Source organism: Catharus ustulatus, chromosome 8, assembly GCF_009819885.2.
Source record: "Catharus ustulatus isolate bCatUst1 chromosome 8, bCatUst1.pri.v2, whole genome shotgun sequence".
Classification (NCBI taxonomy): Eukaryota; Metazoa; Chordata; class Aves; order Passeriformes; family Turdidae; genus Catharus; species Catharus ustulatus.
This window is the reverse complement of record NC_046228.1, coordinates 14,871,948-14,894,091: the sequence shown is the minus strand read 5'-3', so window position 1 is coordinate 14,894,091 and position 22,144 is coordinate 14,871,948. Positions and strand designations below refer to the sequence as shown.

The window sequence follows — 22,144 nt, the reverse complement described above, 5'->3', positions numbered from 1 at the left end:
CAGAACTGGGACTGAATTGGCCATTAAGGACTTTATTAAATAATTAAGAGGGTCTTTTTCCTTAATTTCTGAAAAAAAACCCAAACAAAACCACTACCACAAAAAGAAACAAAACCAAAACCCCAACCAAGCACTCCTGCCAACAATCCCCCTTGCACCTACTTGTTTTAAATGTAGATATTTTTGAATTATAAGCATTTTGCATTACAGGATAATAATTTAATAGCTAATAAACAGCATGCATTTCCAGAGAGATCCAAAAGAAAACTCAAACAAACCTAAAGCAGTCTCTTCAAAATTCCCAAGGAAGCTCAGGAGTTAAAGACTAAATGTCACTTGCTACAAAAATATATAGACCATGCCAGCAAGACTGCACCACAGTATCGGCTCCAAAAAGGATGGGAGGAAAGGGAGGAAGTCACATTAGGAAACAAGTTCTCCAGATTTGGTCCTAGAGACTACATATCCTCTTAGCCCAAAGCCAGCAAATATAACAAGAATTGTAGGTAAACCACTATGGAATGCATTACTGGGAAGGCCATCATGGAAATAATTTGCCCTTTATGGGCAACACAATGGCTACACAAAAAAAAAGATGCTAATAAATAATAAGTAGGATTTGAGGTAACAAAAGTCCTTTCAGCAACCTGCTGAAACAAGGGATATCAAATTTGAAGTTCATGATCATACAAGTAGCTTCAAATCAAAACAACTTTTAATACTAGAGTGGTTTCCAAGACATAAAGGCATAAGAAAACAAAAAACCCCAAAAAGATAATTCAAAAGGTGAAGACACTACATTTATTAAAATGATCAGACTAAGTACTGGAAACACTTTCCAAGGGCAAAGAAAGCTTTTGCCATCATGTTCTAATTTTACATTATGATTGAAATATACTCCAAAGGTTTCTGCAAGTTCTAATCAAAAGTTACTTGCCTTGTTGTGTGCCATTTTATAATAATTTAACACTACAGGAAGTGAAATCAGAGAACAGTAATGATCTGCTCTAGTTTTAAAATCTGCCAATCAAAAGATCAGGAGGGGAAGTAAAAGCTCCAAGTCTTCACAGAGAGTGTGACAGAGGCCTTGTTGTGTTACTGCTTGATAGGGCTAAAGAACTGAATTTCTCCAGGAACTCACATTTGCAGACAAACACTACAGGAAAAAGCTGACAAAAGAGCTTTTGAACAGTGACTGCACAAGCATGTAGCAATTACAAATAATGGCCATTTATATTTGGTATTGAGATTTCACTGAGTTCAGAATTGTAGGTCTTCCAAAGAACTGAAAAAGACTGACCATAATACAACCAATTCTTCCTGAAAAATATTTCTGATTAAATGACAAGTTTCAGAAACTGTCTAAAACAATTCTTGGCTTTGACATTCTTATCTGAACATTATTTTACTTCGTGTATTTTTCTTTTTTTTTAAATTGAGATTGCACAGATATATATACTTCTACCCTTTCACAATTCAAAGCATTTAAGGGTTCCATAAATGAAATCTTCAGTGTGATTTTAAATCTCAAAGTTCTATAAAGAAATTCAAGGTAATGCTTGAGAAAATTACTACTGGGAGAAAACATTTATTATTTACCTATGTCATTTTTCTATGTAGACACTCTAAAATGTGCTGTTTTTATGCAAAAGAAAGTCAGCAATATTCCTCAGTGAGAAAATGAAAGGGAAACAGGTCTACTATTTTCAATACTTTTCCTCATTACAAATGGACTAAATGTCTTTCTGCATAACAGTAATTACTGGAAGGTGCTGTATTATATATTAGCTTAATGCTCATTTGGCACTCTGGATGCTTTGATAATTAGTCTGCAGAGTGTGCTAGAAGTGCTCAGCCACTGTAGACTATTCACAAAATATACAGTCTAGCTCAAAGTGGTTAACAAATGCTGGAATGTGCACTTTGTCCCTCCTAACCACAGTGAACTTTGCCTGAAGAACTTGTTCCCCAAAAGACTTCAAAAAAAATGGGGCCCAAAATGCATCTACAAGTCAGATTTTTTCATGGTCAAAGTTTGCAGGTATTTTAACCCTCAAATTGTATTTTAACTAACCTAACAAAAGTAAGTGAAAGTTTTCAAGTTTGTTCATGTTGTTAGACAAACATAAGGTCATCAGTTTATAGCACAAGACACAAGCAAGGCTTTGTTACCTAGTCCCTGGGAACTGATTACCTAGTCCCTGGTAATTTCACCGGTTCTGGTTTCTGATATCTGAATTTGAATCATCCAGTTTGAAGTGAGAAGCACTACTTGGGACATCAACCTAATCTCAGTTTCATAGTTACAGGCTTCATGTCTGTTACAGTTCATGCCAACTGTTTTATTTCCATGAATTTGTCCAAGTTTGATTCGCATGCAACCTTTTTTCATCTATGTATTGCAGCAATAATTTTCACATTTTACAGAATAAAAAGGCAGTATTTTGTTTGAATCCACCCACATACATCTCATTGCTGCCACCCACTTCATTTCTGAGAGCTGCCACTCACTCCATGGCTCCTGCCACAGCACACTTCACAGATTTCTAGCAGAGCTTCTCCTTCAGGGCATTGTCTTCCAGGCTAAAGAGTATTACTTGAGGTAATTGTTTCTTTTACAAATGCTGTTGCACCATCTGGTCCTGGAAATTTATGTTATTGCTAATGTTGTCAGGTTGGTCACTAGTATATTCTGACACTCTTAATTGAGCCAGAAAGAGGAGTTGCAATGTACAAACCTACTGAAGGTCCTACAAGATTAAAACATCTTCCAAAAAATTACATAGCTTTTTGGCTATGGATTTCTTTGAAAAATTCTTTTGTATCTTATTTATTTGTAAACATTGCAGACTTTGGGTAGCATTTCTGTGTTTTTGAGAGATTTGAAAAATATCAGGTTTTCATTCTTTTGTAAGGTTTTTTTCGTACTTTTTGACTAACCTCAGGGGCCTCTTTTCTGGTCTTCTTTGACAGGAGATACATACTACTTTTTTAAAAAATAAATTGTAAAATACATTTACAACAGTCTCTGTGCTACCTACAAACATAACTTTAACAGCAATAGATTTTGGCTTTCCACATGACTCTGTTGATTGTTGTCCAAAGAGTAATTTGCCAGCATTGATAGTAGTAATCCCTTTGAAAAGAAATACTGTCAATTCAGAGCTACACCCAGAAATGAAGAAAAAAAAATTCAAATTTTTCAAATGGACCTCAACACAGTTTCAAAAAGCTGTTTTTTCCTTAACTATTGTACTAAAGACATCTTAACTCACTGACTGTAACCTCAGTAAAGATTCATTTCCCTCTTGGAAGTCACATGAAGATGAACATACACAGAATCTTGTGCAAATTTAAACCATGCTATTTTCAGGAAATTACTCATGTATTTTCAGAGTGAAGACACAAATTAAGAACAGGTTTCTTACACTTCTATCCCACTTTTAGGCTCCCTCAATCACAAAGATCAGGCACCCCAACACAGATGAGTAGCAAGCACACCAGCTGACTCCTCTCCTGCATGACTAAGTATAATCATAATAGGTAAGGAAGAATACTGCAAAAATAAAAAAAAACTGCTGAAGACTTTAGAGGTTTAGACAGCAGAAGTTATTCACATTTATCTTTAAAGCCCCTTGAACAATGGTATTTTTTAAAAACTCCCTTTGAAATAGAGTTTCATGTGTCACAGCTCTCCTTATTATTTATCAGCCATTAACCTCCTTACTTTTAAGTTACTTGCCATAGGTAATTCATTTATCACTTAATTAAGGTAACACAACTAATTCCCTGTAGGCATAGAAACAAGGAAGCCTGAGAAACCCTTATGTGCATGCTGAGCAGACTGGCTCTGTCTTCTCTCAACTGTGCAGGATTTTTTTTTCATTTTATGGCAAATACAATGTTATACATAGTATTGAAGTTCATTATTTAAAAAAAAAAAAAACAAACGACATTCTTTTAATCTTAAGCCTAAGAGACAGTGCCTACTGGTAAAGTCTGTCACTGAGTAATGCATTCACACCATTCTGAGGAGTATTTATTACACATTTTGGAGGTAAAAAAACTGAATTGCAGCACTTCCAGTTAAGAACACTATGGGCCAATACACTAGAATAGCATCCAAGTTCTTTTACCATTACATGAATCAATGACATCCAGACTCTGACACATAAAATATTCATTACTGTACAATTACCAATTAACTCTTCCTTAATAAAACAATCCATGTAGATTTCTATTTTTCTTCCTATCAGGATCATATATAAGATGAACTGCAAAATGTAAAAACCATTATATGCATATTATATATGCATAATATCTTGCTGTGACAACATTCAAAACACCAATTTTTACAGAACAGCTGGAGGTGACAGAAGCAGCCAAGGAACAGGTAGCTCTCACTGCATATTACAGGAATGTAAACATTTGGTGGGGGAGGGTCGGGGGCTGATTTCAGATTGGTTATTATTTCAGTTTGATTGTTTCACAGGGGAATGTTTTCTGCAGAAGTGAAGCACAGAAGCTAGATTACAGTTAAGAGAAAGGAGAAGTTTGCTCAGGGTTTTGGTTGTTTTGTGGGGCTTTTTTTGCTTTGTTGTTTTTTGTTTGTTTGTTGGCTTCTGGTTTTGATTTTTTTTCTGTTTTTTGTGGTTTTTTTTTTTTTAACTTGGTGAAAGGGCTGAAAATTTTAAGAATCCTGGAGTACGTATATACAAAGAGATAAATTCAAAATGTGTTGCAAGCTTATCTAAAAAAACTTAAGTCACACTCAATACATTTCCCAGGAGACACTATCCTCAGCTTCAAAAGCATGTTTGCAATTTTCTTCTAAGGTTTCCTGAAATGCTGTAACTAAGGACACTGACATGTGAGTGACAACTATTTTGTCACAATTCTGATGGCTCTGTTGATTAAATCTCAACAACCTAATCCTCTACAACTATCTAATTCACAGTGGAAACTGAACTAGTCTTGAAATTTTATCTGGAGATTAAGAAGCCATCTACCAGCTACTTCTAAGTCAATTGTTTCCCAAACTGTTCAGGAACAGTGGTATTTATGAATGTTCTCACGCACTAGGGAAATGGCTCTATTTTCAGTTCACGCAAATGGTAAAAATTAATTGCCACTGTTTCAGGGAGTATAAATTATCTGGATCCAGAGTAGCAATGACCATGAATCTATTAGTGACCTGAATATCCATGTAAAACAGACATAAAATTAAGGAAAGAGGAATCTTTTGATACAAAGTAATGGTAAGGAATAATTCCATGCTGCCTTTAAGGGTTTGGGCTTACATTTCAACAGCATTGTTAACCATTCTAAGGAGTAAATGATGGAAATAAGTGGAAAGGACCAGAGAAAATTAAGTTCCGCAAATAAGACCAGCATGATGGATCCATCAAAGAAATGGGTTTGAATGGGCAGCACCAGAAACTGACAGATAATATGAGGACTAAAGAAGACAATTTCATCCATAGGTGAGAAAGTATCAGTACTAATGAGAAGAGTTTACTTGGAAGAGGCTGGAGAGAAACAACTGATCCAAAATATTTGTGCATCTTTAGCATTAAGAAGCCCAGAGATTTATGACACTGCCTATGCAATAGGAGAAAAAAAAAATTCTTCTCTTTTCCACAGTTTTTCGTCCATGATGGAGACTATCCACAAATATATCCAACACAGCTTTTCAGGCTTCAGAAAAAGTAAATTTCAACTACAAGAATCACCTGTTTTAAGATGGAACACAAAATCCTCTCTTTACTCCCAATCTTTTCCTCACAAAACAAAAATTATTAACTAAGATACTGAAAAAAATTTGTTGCACATCAGGGCATAATCTTCAGAAATCTTAGGGGAAAAATGATATATCTTAACTTTAATAATGTTTTCTTATAGGAATCTTGTAGCCAAATAAGGAAGAAACCTAAAATTCTATTTGTTTTCATTGACCAAGTTATCTGTACAGTAATTTTTCTTCTAAAGACATTTTTCTGCCTAGGAGACAGACTATTTCCAATAAAAATAAGTCATTCTGAAAAGCTGCTTCAGATTTAGAGGCAAAACTGCAGGAATACTGGCAATATCCTCAAAACATTTGTTAGCAAAAACCAAGATGAAAACTTTGCAACCCCAACTTCAGGACTAAGCAGCAAGCTGTAGGTTTTTGAGGTAACCAAATTATTAACTTTAAGATAGCCTAGGCATTAAAAAAACCCTCAAACAATAAAAAACAACAACAAAAAAGACTGATGCAAAAAAAAAAATCCCAATGGCCTCATTCTTCATTTTGTTAACTTTGTGTAAAGCAACGAAAGGGTGTTTGCTCAGTCCTAAGTTCCTGAAAGGAACCTCAATTGGGACAATGATGTAAAAGCACGAACAGGAAGATTCCATTTTCTCTTCTATAGCACAGTAGAGGCAGAGGTAACCAAATGAAAGTAATTTATTTTTGTCACTGAAGGAAAAGGTAGCTTTAAATAACGCTCAGAAGATCGAATGGTTTAGACTACAGGAGGAGATAAGTTACCATTTGCTGATGACAAGCCTTGCTGCTGTTAGATAGAATTAGTCTCAAGGGGAGACTACATGAAACTAAGGGAAACAGAGCTGAAGAAAAAAGGCACTAGGTGTTTCAAAGACTTGCTTCCCACGTCAGATAAACACAAAATCAAAAACTCCTCTAGGAGAACATATGAAAGTTTTCTTTTTTCATCCTGCACTGAGAGCTAAAGAAAGAATAGAACAATAGAGATAATCTCACAGTATTCAAAGCAACTGCTTTAAAAGACTAGCAAAGTCACAAAGACAAGACTTCCTTTATACTGTCTGCTGTTTGGATTTGGGAGAATGATGAAGGCTTTCACATTTAGAGAAGGACCAACAGCTGAGACATGAGCACTAGGTTAGTAATGATCAGCTACTGAGAAATACTGCAGCATGAAACTGTCTGCCCAGTTTTCTTCAGTAGGCCTGACATAGATATATATATATAGATAAATATACACACTCACACACTCTGAACCTTTCTTTATCTTTCTGCAGAACACTTTCATTTGACACTTCACCCCATGCATTTATATGTACACAAAATATTTGTACGTACGTTGCATTTATCATTCCAACTGCCTTGTCACATTTCATAGGAATAAGCTATATGAATCTTAATCATTTAGTATTAAAAAACAATGCAATAAAAAGTTATTTTGTATCTTTTCTATTTGCAGCAGTTCTACCATTTCATGTACATTTGTTTATTTTTAAGGTTCCTGAAACACTTGGACTTTTTTTTATATAATATAAATCAACTACAGCCCACTGAGACCGGCAAGTTGACAGTCATGACATTCCAACAAAGACAGCGACAGCATTCAGCCTTTTCCAGTTGTGATTCTCTTACAGGTGAGATCAACACAGCCCACTCCTGTCATGATAGACAAAAGCAAGAACAAGTTCTAGATGAGAAAAAGAGGCAGTGAGAACTTCCCCTTCTTTAACCCGTATTTCCTCCTCTTCAAGGTAGTATTTTACTCTGTATCACATTTTCAGTTCTTTTAATTTCTGAAGGTTTTAATCCTGCTGCACAGCGAGACTTCTGAACTACTGCATCTTGTCACCTCTAAATAATGAAATGTCATTAACAGAAGTATTATCCAATCTCTTCTAGACAAAAAAAAAATAGACAAGAGTAAAAATTCACTGATTTCTATTACAAAGGTTCACCAGAACAAGCAAAACTGAATAGCCACATTATTAAAAGATTATAAATGCAAGCTCACACATGGTGGACATTGGTCCTTCATCTCACTGAAAGCTCATATCTCAGAAATGTGGTGTTTCACATCAATGAACCTCTGTGTGAGACTCAATGGCAGTTTTGTGATGCAGACAAATAGCTATTTGAAACTGGTTTGAGACAGCCAATGTTTTTAACCTGAGGCAATCTTGTATTGTAGTGATAGAAGTAAGGCTATTAATGAACTCAACAATATTTAACTATTCATGTTGAGCCTCTCATTGGTCAAATTTCACAAGTCTAACACTGTACTGCTCAGGGCAAGAAAATGAAATAGGAACCATTTTCATCAATAAAAAGGCTAAAGTTCTTCCTATTTAGAAGGCAAAATCAGGGCAAATTTTAAAAGAAGTCTCAAATATGTATTTTTGCATCTCAGTCTCTTCCTGTCTTTCAAGAACAAAAAAGTTCACATTCTTTGCTGTTCTCTACAGTATGATGAGTACAGAATTGTAAAACTAGATGCTAGTCTTTATAGTCTACATGTCTCTAACTGACTTCTAGCCCAAGATTCAGTGAGAATTCAAAGACGTGGTCAATACTTGTGACAGCAAATTCAGGCACAACTTCCACCTTAGAGGAAAAGCAGAAACTGAGATCTTCCCATCAATGCAGGCAAGTGACAGCTTCAGTCATCTGAAAACTTACTGAGCACAGTCACATCACATGCCTGTATCTGCATTAAGAAGTGAAATGATAATAAGTGTACTGTACAGAAATTCACCTTTTCCTGGCAGTAGCAGTATGGATCATAACTCTAAAGTGTAATTCCTATTCTCTCTATCTCTTTTCAGCACCAATTCTTAACAGTACATTTACTAGAGTACAACGGTAACGGAAGTCTTTAAGGAGATAGCACAGTTAGAGGAAAAAAATTAACATGAACAGGTAGGCAGGAGATTCTGTTTTAGTTCAGTGCTGTCCTAGAGTCCAGCAGTACCTGCTTGGCTGCCTTTCTGCCCTTGTACTGCAACCATGCAAACACCTGCAAGAGGAGAACATACCAGAACTGGCATACTCAATTCCACTCCAACCACCTAGCAACACAGTGACTTCAAGTTCTCTTCAGATGCTCAGAGACTGCAATCCTTTCTCCAGGTTCACAGGAGGGAACTGTGGCAGCACTAAAGTCACCATGGAAAGTTCAGCTGCGCTTCACTGTTGGTACCACAAGCCCCTTTCACAGCTAATTTCTTCTTAACCATGTTTCTCTCTAAAAAGTCTATTTTATCCCTGGTACTGAAACTGAAGGGCTAGTTTTCACCTTCCAACTCTCAACAGTAATTGAAGCTGGTGCTCTATTATTCCTACTTTACAAATGGAGAGCAGGTCAGGAAAGAAGGCACAAGTCTAAAACCAACTACATGAAATCAATTACTTTTCAGTCTTGTGCATTGTCATTTGGACAAAGCTTCAGATCTCTTGCTATTAACTAGAAGCTGACATCTTTAATAGTGTTGCTTCAGACACCAGGACAGAACACATTTCAATTTGTTTCCTGTGTCTATTACCCTTGTGTGCTTGTGAGTGCCAGCTAAGTTTAGCAACTAATTAGGCTGGAGTCACAATACTGTTAGAGGTCTGGATGTGTAATTCACCAAGCAGGAAACAAAAGATCTCTTGTTGAAATAACTGTAGCTTTAATTAAAGGATTTTTTAAAAAAGAGTTTAAAGAGGAAGAAGTCATCCAGTAGCCATACAAACCTCATTGCATGCATCCATTTTAGAAGCCACAAAATAGGTTGCACTCAAATCAAGCAAAAGCTCTGGCTGACAAAACTATTTTAAATCAGCTGAGCTTTGACACTGGAGTAACAGCTGTCAAAGATCATCCTGACCATAATTAGTAGTTCCAAACTTTATATTGAAATCAGACAGTTTCAATACAAACATTACTTGCCATTGTTCTAAACAAAGCAGACCAAGCAGCTGCAAAAACACTCCAACAAAGAGCCACCAAGTCAAGTCATCACCAAGGAAGGAGCAAGCAGTAATACAAGAGACCTGACACCCCTGTAAAAAGGGCAGCTTATTGCAATCAGAGAACTTCATAATACTGGGAGAGCACAACAGGCCAGGAGATGTATGTAAAACATTACTATTCAGCTATTGCAATAGCAAAAGGTTACAACAGGGGTAAGGGGGAATACTTTTGGAAAAGAGAAGAACTTGAAGTACTATCACCAAGAAGAAAATGGCCAACTTGGAAAGATTACAATATTATAAAACCCTTAAAACAAGTGCATAAACATTAACCCATTGCATATCTTGGAAACTGCAAAAGTAAAAACAAGCAGAGATCAGTATGGAATCTTTGACAGAAGTCAGTCTTGTACTAAAGCACTTAAAAATTCAACCAAACTCTACACATACTAAGAGGTAAAGCTTTGAGAATTCCACAAATAATCTGAATCCCATAGATGTCTGACCAAATGTACACAAATCCCAGAGTAAAACACATTTTTTTATTTTGTATTTTTGTAAAAATACATTTCTGCCTTAATTTAGGGGAAAGCCCTTGCTTTTCAGTCGTGTATTGCTCTAAGGTGGTCACTGAAAAAGAGCTGAGGCAACAGGACACTGTTGTAGCACTGCTCCCCCTGCTTTGCAGGGCTTCCCAACTTGCTAGATTATGAAATAGCAGCAACATACAGAAATGAGTGCACTCAGCCCTCACCCCACTGCACAAGAGACAAGGCAGAGCATGTTGACTTCCTTCCACACAAATGTATCACGTATCTTCACGAGCTTTGCAAAAGGAGTGAAAGAGTCAATGTTCAGAGCCACTCCTGACTCAAACAGCTTTCACTGACTGTCTAATTGATTGTGCTGTGCTTGGTATTGGGATTCACTGGGGCTTAACAGGCTTGCACATGCTGCTGAAAGAAGAGTTAAACAACAAGTCTGTACACAGATGTGGTTTATCCAAAAGGAATACAATGGCCTTGTCTATCAGATGGAACATAAATTTCAGGTCACTTAGAATTACCACAGTCTTCCCAAATTCCTATTTCACCTTGTTCCCTCTCCTTGGTTTTTGAATCTATTTCAGCATATCTATTTACTTTATACAGACAAGTTCAGCAAGTTCTAGGCAAGGAAAAAGGGTTGAGGGAAATTAGCTGACCAAACGAACAAATAATTCCACAAAATTTTTAAGTGTTTCTGTGTCAGGTCTTGGAAGCTTGTTATGGGATGAAAAACATATTGATATAAAATCTTAAGTCCAGCTTCAGAAGCACAACAAAGAGAATGAAACAAAAACCAGTCAGCTTTGGGTCTCATCTTCCTCAATGACATCTGAATATAAAGGCTTCTACAATCACCAAGTTTACAGGCAATGCAGGCCACCTCCTAACAATTCTTGTCCACAAAATAAGACTCCCCACAAACCACCATGCGGATGAGGACGAGAGTGAGCACAAAAATCACTAGAGCTCTGCTGGCCTATGTAGATACTTTAATAAAGCATAGCAACAACTGAAATTTTGCCACTTTAACCTTCAGAGACTGCACTATTTTACATTCTAATCTACCACCCTTCTTGCCTTATCATTCTCATTTAACATGTGGTACTTCACACTTCCAAAGTTCTCTTCTCCTCCTCCTCCTTCCCACCTCCCCCCATCAAGAAACACAGAACCATGAACATGAGACTGTGAAGGCTATAAATATGAAAAGCAAAAGATACTTGTGTTGAACTATAAAGAACCAGTTTTTTTCTGAAATATACCTTGAATTAAAGGTGTTGCTAATTAAAGCATTTGAATTATCTAAGAATACATTCCAGGAAAAAATAGTGTATTAATAAAAAGGATATTAAGCAAGCAAGTGATCCTGTAGCATGCAATGAGATGGTTGACTTGGGAGGCTAATGAATTAGTATAAACAATTTAAATCTAATTTGATTTAACAATGTAGAGCATTTGTGCATTGCAAAGCAACAGACAGCAATCTGTTTCTTCATTAAATCAAAGATAAAACTGCTGATTACCCTTCCCTGAATTATTTTATTGAAGAGGATAGCAAACAAATTTTATATTTAGTCATAAAAGTTCATGGTTGGTCCCCAAACAAGCCAATGTAACTAGTGAAGGGTACCAATGAACATAATATAGGCCAGCAGTGGTTCACCACAACACATCATTCAGCCAAAATAGATTCTCACATTTTAACAGTTAGTGAATGCTGAAAATTAATATGGCATTTAAAGTTTACTTTTTATTTTCACAAAACATATCTAAACAGCTCCATTTACTACTCACAATCTTCAGAAGTTCTAAAATTATACACTGAAAATGTTGAGCATTTGTTATTGCCAGAGGTACTAAAACTATTAACCTCCCCCTCTATTTTACAGATAAATTTATCAACTTGCCTCAAAAGTGTTACCGGTGATATCAAATTCTGGTGGAACAAAGGCACCTTCTGGATCATCTTTGAAAACAAAAGGAAACATGCCAGATTAGAAATTAGTAGTCTTGTTTAAAAAAACCACAAACCAACTCGATGATACAAATTTAATGATACACTCCTATCTGATACAAAAGAAGCTTCGTATAGCAGTATTTTGGTTCACTCCAATCCAATATACAAAGAACTTGTTATCCATGTTTCTAGTGCTGGAAATAAAGCACTACTTCCACACTTTCTCCAAGAAGGTATCATAACTTTCCTACTAAGCAACAAGACAGATAAAACACCCACAAAGAAATACATTTAACATATCTAACCACTTCTCGCCTTCAGGCATTTATGTTTGGAGCCAGTTATCACCTAAGCTGGTGTGGCTCAGTTTAGAGATTTGATTTGATTAATTGGACACTTCCATTCACTATTTTCCACTACAGACCTGGGTGATAAAGGTTCAAGCAGCAAAGCCAGTCTGAATAGCTAATTGCCTCTTCATCTACAGGCACTCTGACCTTTCTGCTTAGCTTGTTTTACTTACAATAAAAGAGTAGAGGAAGTAAATTCCCCACACGTGTGCTGCTGAGTAGAGAACTGAGCTCTGCAGCAGCCAATTCTGAGTCAGGAGGTGGAAAGGAGAAAAGAACATCTTACAACAGACTGATGCTGTTTCTGGATCCAAGCAGGTACACAGTATCACACTGCACTTAAGGCACATGAACCCAGCAAAAAACATCAAGGAATTAAACAAGAGCACAACTAAAACACCTACTCTGCACATACATATCCAACTCACCTAATCTATCCTTCTGGGAAGTCAGGATCATTGAGATGATTTACATGCAAAAAATGTGTTTCCCCTCTCAACAAGAAGAAAAAAATAGTATGTTCAGAGGTACAGCATAATCATCATGACTTTAGCTTTAAAAGAACTTTTGTGCCTGTACTTTAGAAGTGATATGCAGAGTTTTTATTAAACCCAGTTATATGGCAGAGACCAGAGAACTTTTTTACAGATTCACATGTTGCAGCTACATGGCATGGCAGACTAGCCAGAAGACAGTAACTGATTTACAGCTCCTTAGGACACTCCCAAATGCACTTTCCAACTGAAAAAGAGGGTTATGCAACTAATTTTGCATTCCTTGCCCACCACCATATTTTTTCCTGATTTTGGGGGTGAGCAGAGAAAGCAGAAGGGGAAGGGAACTAATGGACAGGTATTTTGTTCTCCCCTCCCCCCCACCTGTAGACTATCCCTTCTTATCCCCCCACTACCTTTTCCTTTTCTTTCCATAGAACACTTTAAAGGCTGTACAAGTATTTAACTTATCATTGGTACAGCTCACTGCATTCTTTTAATATAATGTTTACAATGGGAATTTATATGATCTGAAGAGACAAGAAGGTATCAGACCCCTTGGCAGAACATCCTACTGAATGTTTGCCACTTTAGCACTGCAGAACCTGCAGGAAGCAGAACTTGCTGCTAAAGCAGAGATGACAGACTATTCATTTTCTCTCACTGGAAAGCAAATCCAGAGGTTATAATTTTCTTCTGGAAGAATAAAACCATAGGCAACAACTGTAGGGAAGCAAAAAGGATAACTTCCTCAAACTATATTTTAACCAAAAAGTAACAAAATCTGAGAGAAAGGGCCAAAGACACAGTGTAACATGAGAGTAGCAGAAGACTGGCATAACTTTTTCGCATTCCTATGGAAAACACACCTTTCCTTAAAGAGAACTAATGAAAAGTCTTCTCCTTAAAGACTAACATGCCTTCAGGGAACAAATCTTTATACATTTGCTTTGCACAGGAATTTGTTATCCCACATTTTAAGTACATGAATACAGCATTCCCGGATCAATTGTTTGCCAGCTATTCAATTAGACTAAAACATTTAAGAAGAAATTGATTTTTCTCTTTCCCAGCTACAAGCAAAGATCTTAGTTGAGGGGCACTTTTCATCCACTAGATTTATGCTCTTCAACAAGTCTTTCATATACCCTTGGCTTATACAAAGCCAGCTTCTTTTTCTTTTTTTAATTTCAAGGTATGACAAGCTACTAAAAAGAAAGGAAATTGACTCCACATTACCCTATTAATATGGAACTAAAAGTTGTCTCATGTTTATTTAAGGAATTCAATAAAAACCAAATATCACCACAATTATGAAGATATATTTTCATCTTTATTAATTATATTTCATGATGTTCCATTTGTATGAAATACTATATTTAATTCTAAAGAGGCAGCAAATCTTAATTTGCTCCAATGCTACCTTATCTCATTTTTATTTTAGCATTTTTTCTAAATACTGTGGTCTAGATTTTTGCCTAAAAGAATAAACACTTATCCTAACAGAAATTTAAAAATAAATTAGGTTAAAGAAATCACAACAGAAACTTGACTAGTGTGCATCTAGAATGGTTCTCCTAGTTATGAGCCAACATAGTTTTAAAAGTCATAGATTAAGAGCTTTCTTTACTCTTCTGTAAAATCATTAGGAGTCTTAAGAGCCATCATCGTCAGATGCATCACAGGAGAAAGGAACAGCAACCATAACAGGTTTTAAACTGAAACAAAGTTTATTTTTTTTTAAAGTCAAGCAACTCCCCGTTCATCTGCTACAATATCTGAACATCCTTCAGGCTACTACATATGGGTTTTAATATATTAAAATTAATTTCTCAGTCAGTCACAACACTTGGCAAGCTTGAAAATCATTACTTAAAAATTAATAATTTTTAATTCAATAGAGAGCTTTTTTAAAAAAAGGTATTTATTTGAGAGAACTTTCCTTTATCACAGCAAATATGAAATAGAATTGCTCCATTTTTTATGGCCACAATCACCAAGACAGATTGAATATCAGACTTCTCTAGAAATAGAACATAACCATGAAATCAGAAGATCTGTAAGAGGTGAAGGACATGCTTTACAAAGGTAGAGACTTGCACACAAAGGTACACAACCTGTGTGTTTAAAATGGACATAAAGACAATTTATCACCTAGATAACTCTCAAAAAACTAGGAGGAACTAAGCAAACACTGAACAGCCTTTGTTCATCAAGTAAAAAACTGAACACACAGCTTCACATGCACATATACACACCCCTTCCCAAATAAGTTTTATTTTAGTTGTAAGTCTTAAAAATAGAATGTAATGTTTTACTGCAGTTTCTCACTATGAGTTTGCACAGTTCTAAAACAAACGACCTGGAAACACAAATACTCACCACTGAGCTGTTCCATGAAGCATACATTGCCATTGGTGTTAAAAGCCAAAGTGTCAGGAGTGATGCAGAGTGTCTGGAAGATTGCAGAATGGGCAATGCTCTTCAAAGAATGGCAACACTCCAGGCAAATTGCCCAAATATCTTGCTCAGTAAGACAGCTATCCCGCAGTGACAAAATATCAGCAAGGGACACATTCTCCTGCCAAGATATGAATTAATAAATTACCCTGGATTTCATGACACTACTTGCTGTATAATAGATTACATTTGACACAATTGGCTACAAGTAATGTTTCCAGCAAGTTCTCAGACTTTCTAGGACACTGATTAACACCCCAAGAAACACCAAGTGCATGACTTAGCTCTTAACACAGTGATGTTTTAAGAAGCGCAGCTAACCTGAACAAAGATATCACAGAATGCCAACATAAAAAAATACTATGGGAGATATGAAGTTACATCAACACTACATCAAAGGAAACAGACCACTTGGAGGCAAAAGCAGAGAGACTAAATGACAACATTTTGTTTCACCCATGCCTTTAAGCTCTCCCAGATGTCTTTATATAAACTACTTTAAAACTCTCTTCACAGCATTTGTGATCTGGGCAAAAGGTCCCTTTAGATTAGCCTGTCTTAAGAATGATGCTGTTGTGAAGTTTAGTGGTATAGACCATTTAATAAAACATTGAAAAGTCAAACATGCCATAGGAAGCATGTTTTATACTTGGACTTAAAACCAAATACTTTGGTTGTTCTAGATCTCTCCATTACATGCAGAACTTTTAGTGATCAAATCAGCTCATGGACTTAAGTTTCTAAGTTGCTGTCCTGAACTGTAGTCAGCTTGCATTGACCCTCTTATCACAGTAAGGCTATGAGTCAAGTCCCAAACAAATATGTTACTGATATGGGTTTCTTGGTCAAGATGTTCAGAAACACTGCTTGGCTCAAAGCAACCACCTCTCTACGGATATTTTTGGAATACAAACCCAATACATTACCCACAGCTACAGAAGTAAAGTTTTTGCTAACTTAAAGGAATGAGGGAAACAAACCCAAACAAAACATCAATTTCATCTAAAAAGAGAAATCGGGTAACAAAAAAGGAAGGTAATGTACAGAAGTTACTTTGCATCAGAGCTGTAATTAATAGTAATTACACAGTACTTTCTCATTTATATGTAAGCAATTAAGACTAAAGACTATGCTTCTCTGTGATATGAAATATACCCTAAATGGAAGATACAGATACACATTGCTTAGCATAGAGAAAAAATAATGTATGTCATTATCAGCAAGGAGGATGTGAAGTATCTTACAGCTCAGAAAACTGCTGTGGTTTAAACTTTTAATCCCTTGCAGAAGTGTTATAAATTTCTTTACCTACTCCAGCACTGGAGAACAGCAATGATGTCTGGATTACCATATACAGAAGGGGTTAACAGTTTATTAACTTGTCTTTCAGAGAATTAAGCATTGCTCTCATAATATCCTTCAAATAAGAAGCCAAACCTCAGTCAAAAGCAAATTGTCCTTTTTAGTCTAAAGTATAATACTTAATAAATAAATACAAGGTAGGAAATAAAGCACACTCATTGCTATTTGGCAAACTTCTCAATGGTTTTATTTTTCACAGACACAGCCTAGACAGATTGATTTACTAATGGCAGCATTACTCTAGTGCCTTCTAGCATTAATCATGGATCCTGGTCTCATCAAATTCAGTCCTATATAATAATGCACAGCAACAGATCTCAGCACAAAACCTTATTTTTTCTGTACTGTACTCAGTATAATTGTATAATGCTGTCATCAGAGTTTGAGGGTAGCTAAGGAGGCTTTGCACATCTCCATAGGGAAGCTGTTCCAAACATGAAGAGCAGCACAGAGGCTCCTCTATCTGCAAACAAAAACACATGGCAAGAAGCTCTCCTACAAACATCAGGCTTTGAAAAGGACCAAACTGGGCAGTGGGATGAGGATAGGGTTGGAAAGAAGAGACTCAGTGCTTACTCTACAGCCAGCACAGAGTTAAAAAATAGAAGTTCTATGATCAAAACCAATTTATTTTTAACTCTCCTAGAACCCTTCAGCTGGGTGACACAATAGCATTTGCTACAACAGAGAAATAAAAGAATGCTTCACTAATCAGATGCAAAACTATGAGTTTCATCTGTGCATATGGACAAAGAAGGCTCAGTTTAGAGGGTGCATGAAAAAATTAAACCTGCAATCTTTAAGACAGCCTCAATATCACATGCCAGTCGCAATACGGTCTTGAGAGGACTTCTGAGTCAAGCTTTGAGGCTGAACTCCACTGCAGATAGTAATTATCAGCAATGATATCTACAGCACGAAACATCTTTGTCTTGTGGTTATTTGGGAAGTAAACAAAAGGTAATGATCTAGTGTCAGATAAGTTGTTTATCTTCCTTCCCAGGGATGAGAAAGTTATGTCATAAAGAAAAAAAAAGGAAAAAAGTCCTATGAATGTTCCATGGCTTCTATCAGCAGTAGGTAACAATAAAACTAAAATAAAAAAAGATAAAGCAAAATACCACCACATTGCAGGCCTTTCTACTCCCAGTGCTACGGGCAGTAAGTTACTTCTCAGAAATTACGCATTTCCCAAATGATCACACTTTCTTGACCTCAGTTATTAAAGCTGTTACTGCAGCTAAACAAGGCCTTTGTAGAGAACAAAGCATTGAAAACACTGAGACTTGCACTTGACTAGCTTGTATTCCCAAAGCAACACAGACCAAAAGTTATCACTGTGGAAAAAACATCCTTTTAAAACTGGAACTCAGGAGGTTCTGGCAAGCTGAAGCTTCTAGCGAGCAACTGCTTCAGTACTTTGGACCGCTGGAAGTTGCTTCATTCAAATGTGGTAAATATCAGATGTTGATGCCTCTTTTTGGTCTCTTTCAGAAAAAGACACTCATGTCTGTTTTTAATGTGAAAGTGCCTGGTTTTAACACTTAGAACTACAAAAAGTAAACCTGTCAGACAACCATGCTTAACTGCTCACTTCAGTCTTCAGCTTTCCTTTATATTTTCTTCAGCAAGTACAAAACAGTTTAGTAGCATATAATTAAGCTAAGAGAGAGCAAGAATAAAAAAATCAATTGTCCACAGACCATTTCTTAAAAAAATTGAATATTAAGGAGTAAAAAAGGAAGAAAGTTCTAGTAAAGAGAGGAAATCAAAACACATCCTCATCTTTAGCATTGTCTACCTTCAGCTCAGGCAGATTCCTGCTTCACATAGTGGCAATAAAATCACTGCATCAGACACCATTCTTTATACTTGATACAACGATGAGAAGAGCAGACTCCACTGAATGACTAAGCACCTCAGAGTTCAGTACAACAGCACTCAGAGCCTTCTGACACCTTTTTGCCATAATTCACACAAACTTCAGAACAATCTATTCCACAATCACAGAAAAGGTGGCAAATGCCATCCATTGCATTCATCACATCTGAAGAAAAACACTGGGATGCCTTAGTAAGCTCTTTGAGTACTCTTCATAGCAGGTCTTTTTTATTAACTTATCACCAGGTGATAGGTCATGCTCATTCTCCCAAGAAAAATACTGAAACTTTTAATGTTTCTGTAATAACTAAATAGAAGGGACTCATGGGAACTCACAATCAAAGTAGACATTGAGCAGGCATGAAAAATGGACCCCGTTCTTTCTTGTACAGAAGAGTTGACCCTTAGCCTTCTCCATTCTGAGAAAATACTCTAAGTATTCAAGCCAATGTGTAAAAAATAAAGCCATTTCCACCTTCCTCCTAGATTTTGCATGGGCCAGTCTGAGAGGGCCTACAGCACTGAACACTAGAGACAGTGGAAGAGCCAAAGTGCCAAGACATTGGGTGGGTGACTCAGGAAGCTGAAAGGGGCTTTGTTTTTTCAAACTTGCATTTAACTCCTGATTCAGCATACAGTCTTGGCATAGTAAGGTAGAAAGTTTGCAAGATTTGATTTGGAGAATGAGCAGCTCACACATGACTCACCAAACCTTTAAAAACGAAAAAAATCTCCAAATATTTTGCCCCAACATTCACAAGGGGGTAAGAAACACACTTCATGTTAAAAGATATAAACACAAGCAAGAGCAACAAAAAGCAAGGGCATAATATATTAGAGTCAGACAAATGTGATGACAAGAAGAGGTTATTTGGCATAACAAATGAACAAACAGATTTAAGTTTGATATTTTTGATTTGTATTTCCCACTGTCAAAGGCCTTTTAGCACAGGGCAGCAATATACGGCTGTACAAAAAAGTGGCTGGCAGCTTCGGGAAACTGCTGTGCCCGTGTAGATTTCCCTTGCTCGGGTGCGACAAGGACACACACATCCTTGCCGACTGCAGCATTAACCCACGGCTACGACAGCAGTGACGAGACACCCCGCACTCGGGGAGCATGACTTTGCTGTTGTGTGAAGGTGCACGGGAGTGGGCTCAGCCCAAGGTGGTGGCCGGGCCCGCGGGGCAGGAGGCAGCGAGGAGCCGGCGGAGCACACACGGGGGGCGAGCGGAGCCGCGGCCTGGCCGCTCCCGGGGGCGGGTGCGCTCCCGGCCCGGCCGCCTCCCGCGGGCGGCCCCTGAGGCCGCTACCCTACAGGTGAGCGCAAGGGCGGCGGCTCCATCCCCGCACCTGCCCCACTCACCTCATCCTCCAGCAGCGTCGGCAGAGGCTCAAAGTCGTAGCAGTTCACCTCTTCCTCATCCTCCTCCTCATAAAACACGTCCTCTGCAGCGCCAAGAGTCTCCATCCCGCCCGGCGAGGGAGCAGAGGCTTCACCTCCGCAGCCTCCCTGTGCACTCGGAGCACGGCCCTCGGCCCCCGCCGCGGCTCATCCTCGCACCCGCCCGCGGGCTGCCCCCGGTGGCGACCCCCGCGGCGCCGCCCGCCCGCTTTAACCCCCTCCCCTCCCCCGGCGGGCCCGGCCCGGGGCGCCCCCGCCCCTGCGCTCAGGCCCCGGCCCGGGGCAGCGCTGCCATGGCAACGGCCGCCGCCGCCTCGCCCGCGCGGCCTCACTGCGGCGGCTCCCGCCCTCCTGCGGCGCCGCCCGCCCCGCCGCGCCCCGGGCGGCCCCGGGAGTCAGCGGGGGTGGCCGCGCTCCGCGCCCTCTGCCCCCCGCTCGCCGCCGGGGGTGGTAGTGCCGCGGCCCAGCGCCCCGAGATGTGCGCCCGCCGCTCCTCAGTGCGAGCCGGGGCCCCGCGGGAGCCGGGCCCGGTGCGCTGTCGGCTGCGCTGTGCGGGCGAACGGGAGCGGCGGGGAGGGACAGCTGGGGTCGGGCCGGAGGGTACCCGGTGCCCGAGGTGGCACCGGCGCTGTGCCGGGCGCTGCCGCTGATCCCCGCCCTGCCTGCCCGAGCCCTCGGGCTCGCGTTACCGCCACCGGCTCGCGAACCGCTGCATCCGCTGCACAAACCGGTGTTTACAATTAAGACAGGTGGCCAAATATTTGCACGCTCATGGCATAACTCCTGACGCAGTTCGAACCATAACAACCACAAACAAAACCAAGGCGCTGTCACCAGTTTTATGGTCATTGCCCCGGCCAATTTTTGCTATCCACAGGGCTTAAGGGGCTTCAAGTAACTTCATTAAGACCCCTTGAAATCGAAGGTTCACTATCAAGGATTTCTTCAAAACCACCACCCGCATAAGCCAGTTTTTAATTCAAGTAAACCTCACTGGAAAGCTCAGATTGTTTTGAGTAAACAGGCTGTAGCCTGGGAATGGGAATTGGCAATGGACAAGTAACTCCTGAACAGGCATCTCCTGGTTTAAGCCACATCACAATCTTTTATCTCCATTGTTAAAACATGGTGGATGGAAGGAATAGACTCTTCTCCTGTAATTAAATTTTAGAGCTACTGGAAAATAATGGTGCCAATTTCATTATTCTGTTTTCCTCTCTATATAATTCTATGTCAAAATGAAGTATGTTAATTAATTAATCTGTGCATAGTGCATCAAGCAAAGCAAGAGCATTTTTTTTTGTTTTGCATGTAGTATTCTATGGAAAAGATTAATACTCTATTAAAATATACATTAACAAACACTGCGAAGCAAACAAAGGTATGTTGATTAACTGCCCCATAAAAGTCATCCTGTGGTTGTAAGATTTCTCCCAATTAAATGTTATTTGGACACATTCCACAGTCATAGCATGCTACTGAGAAAAAAGCCAAACTCAGACAGATTGCAGTCTTTCATATATATGCTGTCTTCTTACTAACATTTTTGAACTCGATATGAACAATATATATACTTACAATCTGGTGACTCAGGCTTTTGTGAACAAGTGTTGAAGCATGGGAAACAGTGAGTGCCTGGTACTTCTGAAATAAAAGGCCAAGAGGAATCCAGTAACAGTCATTATAAAATGTTTCTTAAACTATTTTACCAGCATTTTTGGCAAAATATTTTCCTCAGGCAGCACAATCTACTCAAGAATTCTGAACTTCTGTGGGCTGGACTCAAGGGTATTGTAAAAAAAAATAAATCAGGAAAAGTTTCTCTGGTGCCTAAATCAGGCATAATATCTACACTTACCCATCAATATATCTTAGATGGCACTCCATTGCAATCACTGCTTCAGCATTCACAAATATTTCTGGAAAAAGATTGTTTAAGGTAAAACTGTGGAAGCTGCACAGAAA

General features: G+C 38.5%; 1 protein-coding gene across 3 annotated transcripts in view; it reads right to left on the bottom strand.

Moving 5' to 3' along the window:
- The window catches only part of KNDC1 (kinase non-catalytic C-lobe domain containing 1), a 58,589-nt gene extending 38,236 nt beyond the window's left edge, over positions 1 to 20,353 (bottom strand). For 2 of the 3 annotated variants that reach the window (XM_033065716.1, XM_033065719.1), the window contains exons 1-3: positions 20,141 to 20,353; positions 15,453 to 15,651; positions 12,177 to 12,235 (exon numbers count right to left, since the gene is read on the bottom strand). In XM_033065716.1, the coding sequence (XP_032921607.1) occupies positions 12,177 to 12,235; positions 15,453 to 15,651; positions 20,141 to 20,245 (363 nt within the window). In that variant the 5' untranslated portion in view covers positions 20,246 to 20,353. Of the gene's footprint in view, positions 1 to 12,176; positions 12,236 to 15,452; positions 15,652 to 20,140 lie in introns of those variants that run through there. The other variant, XM_033065717.1, reaches the window with a different exon arrangement.
- Positions 20,354 to 22,144: the final 1,791 nt, after the last annotated feature.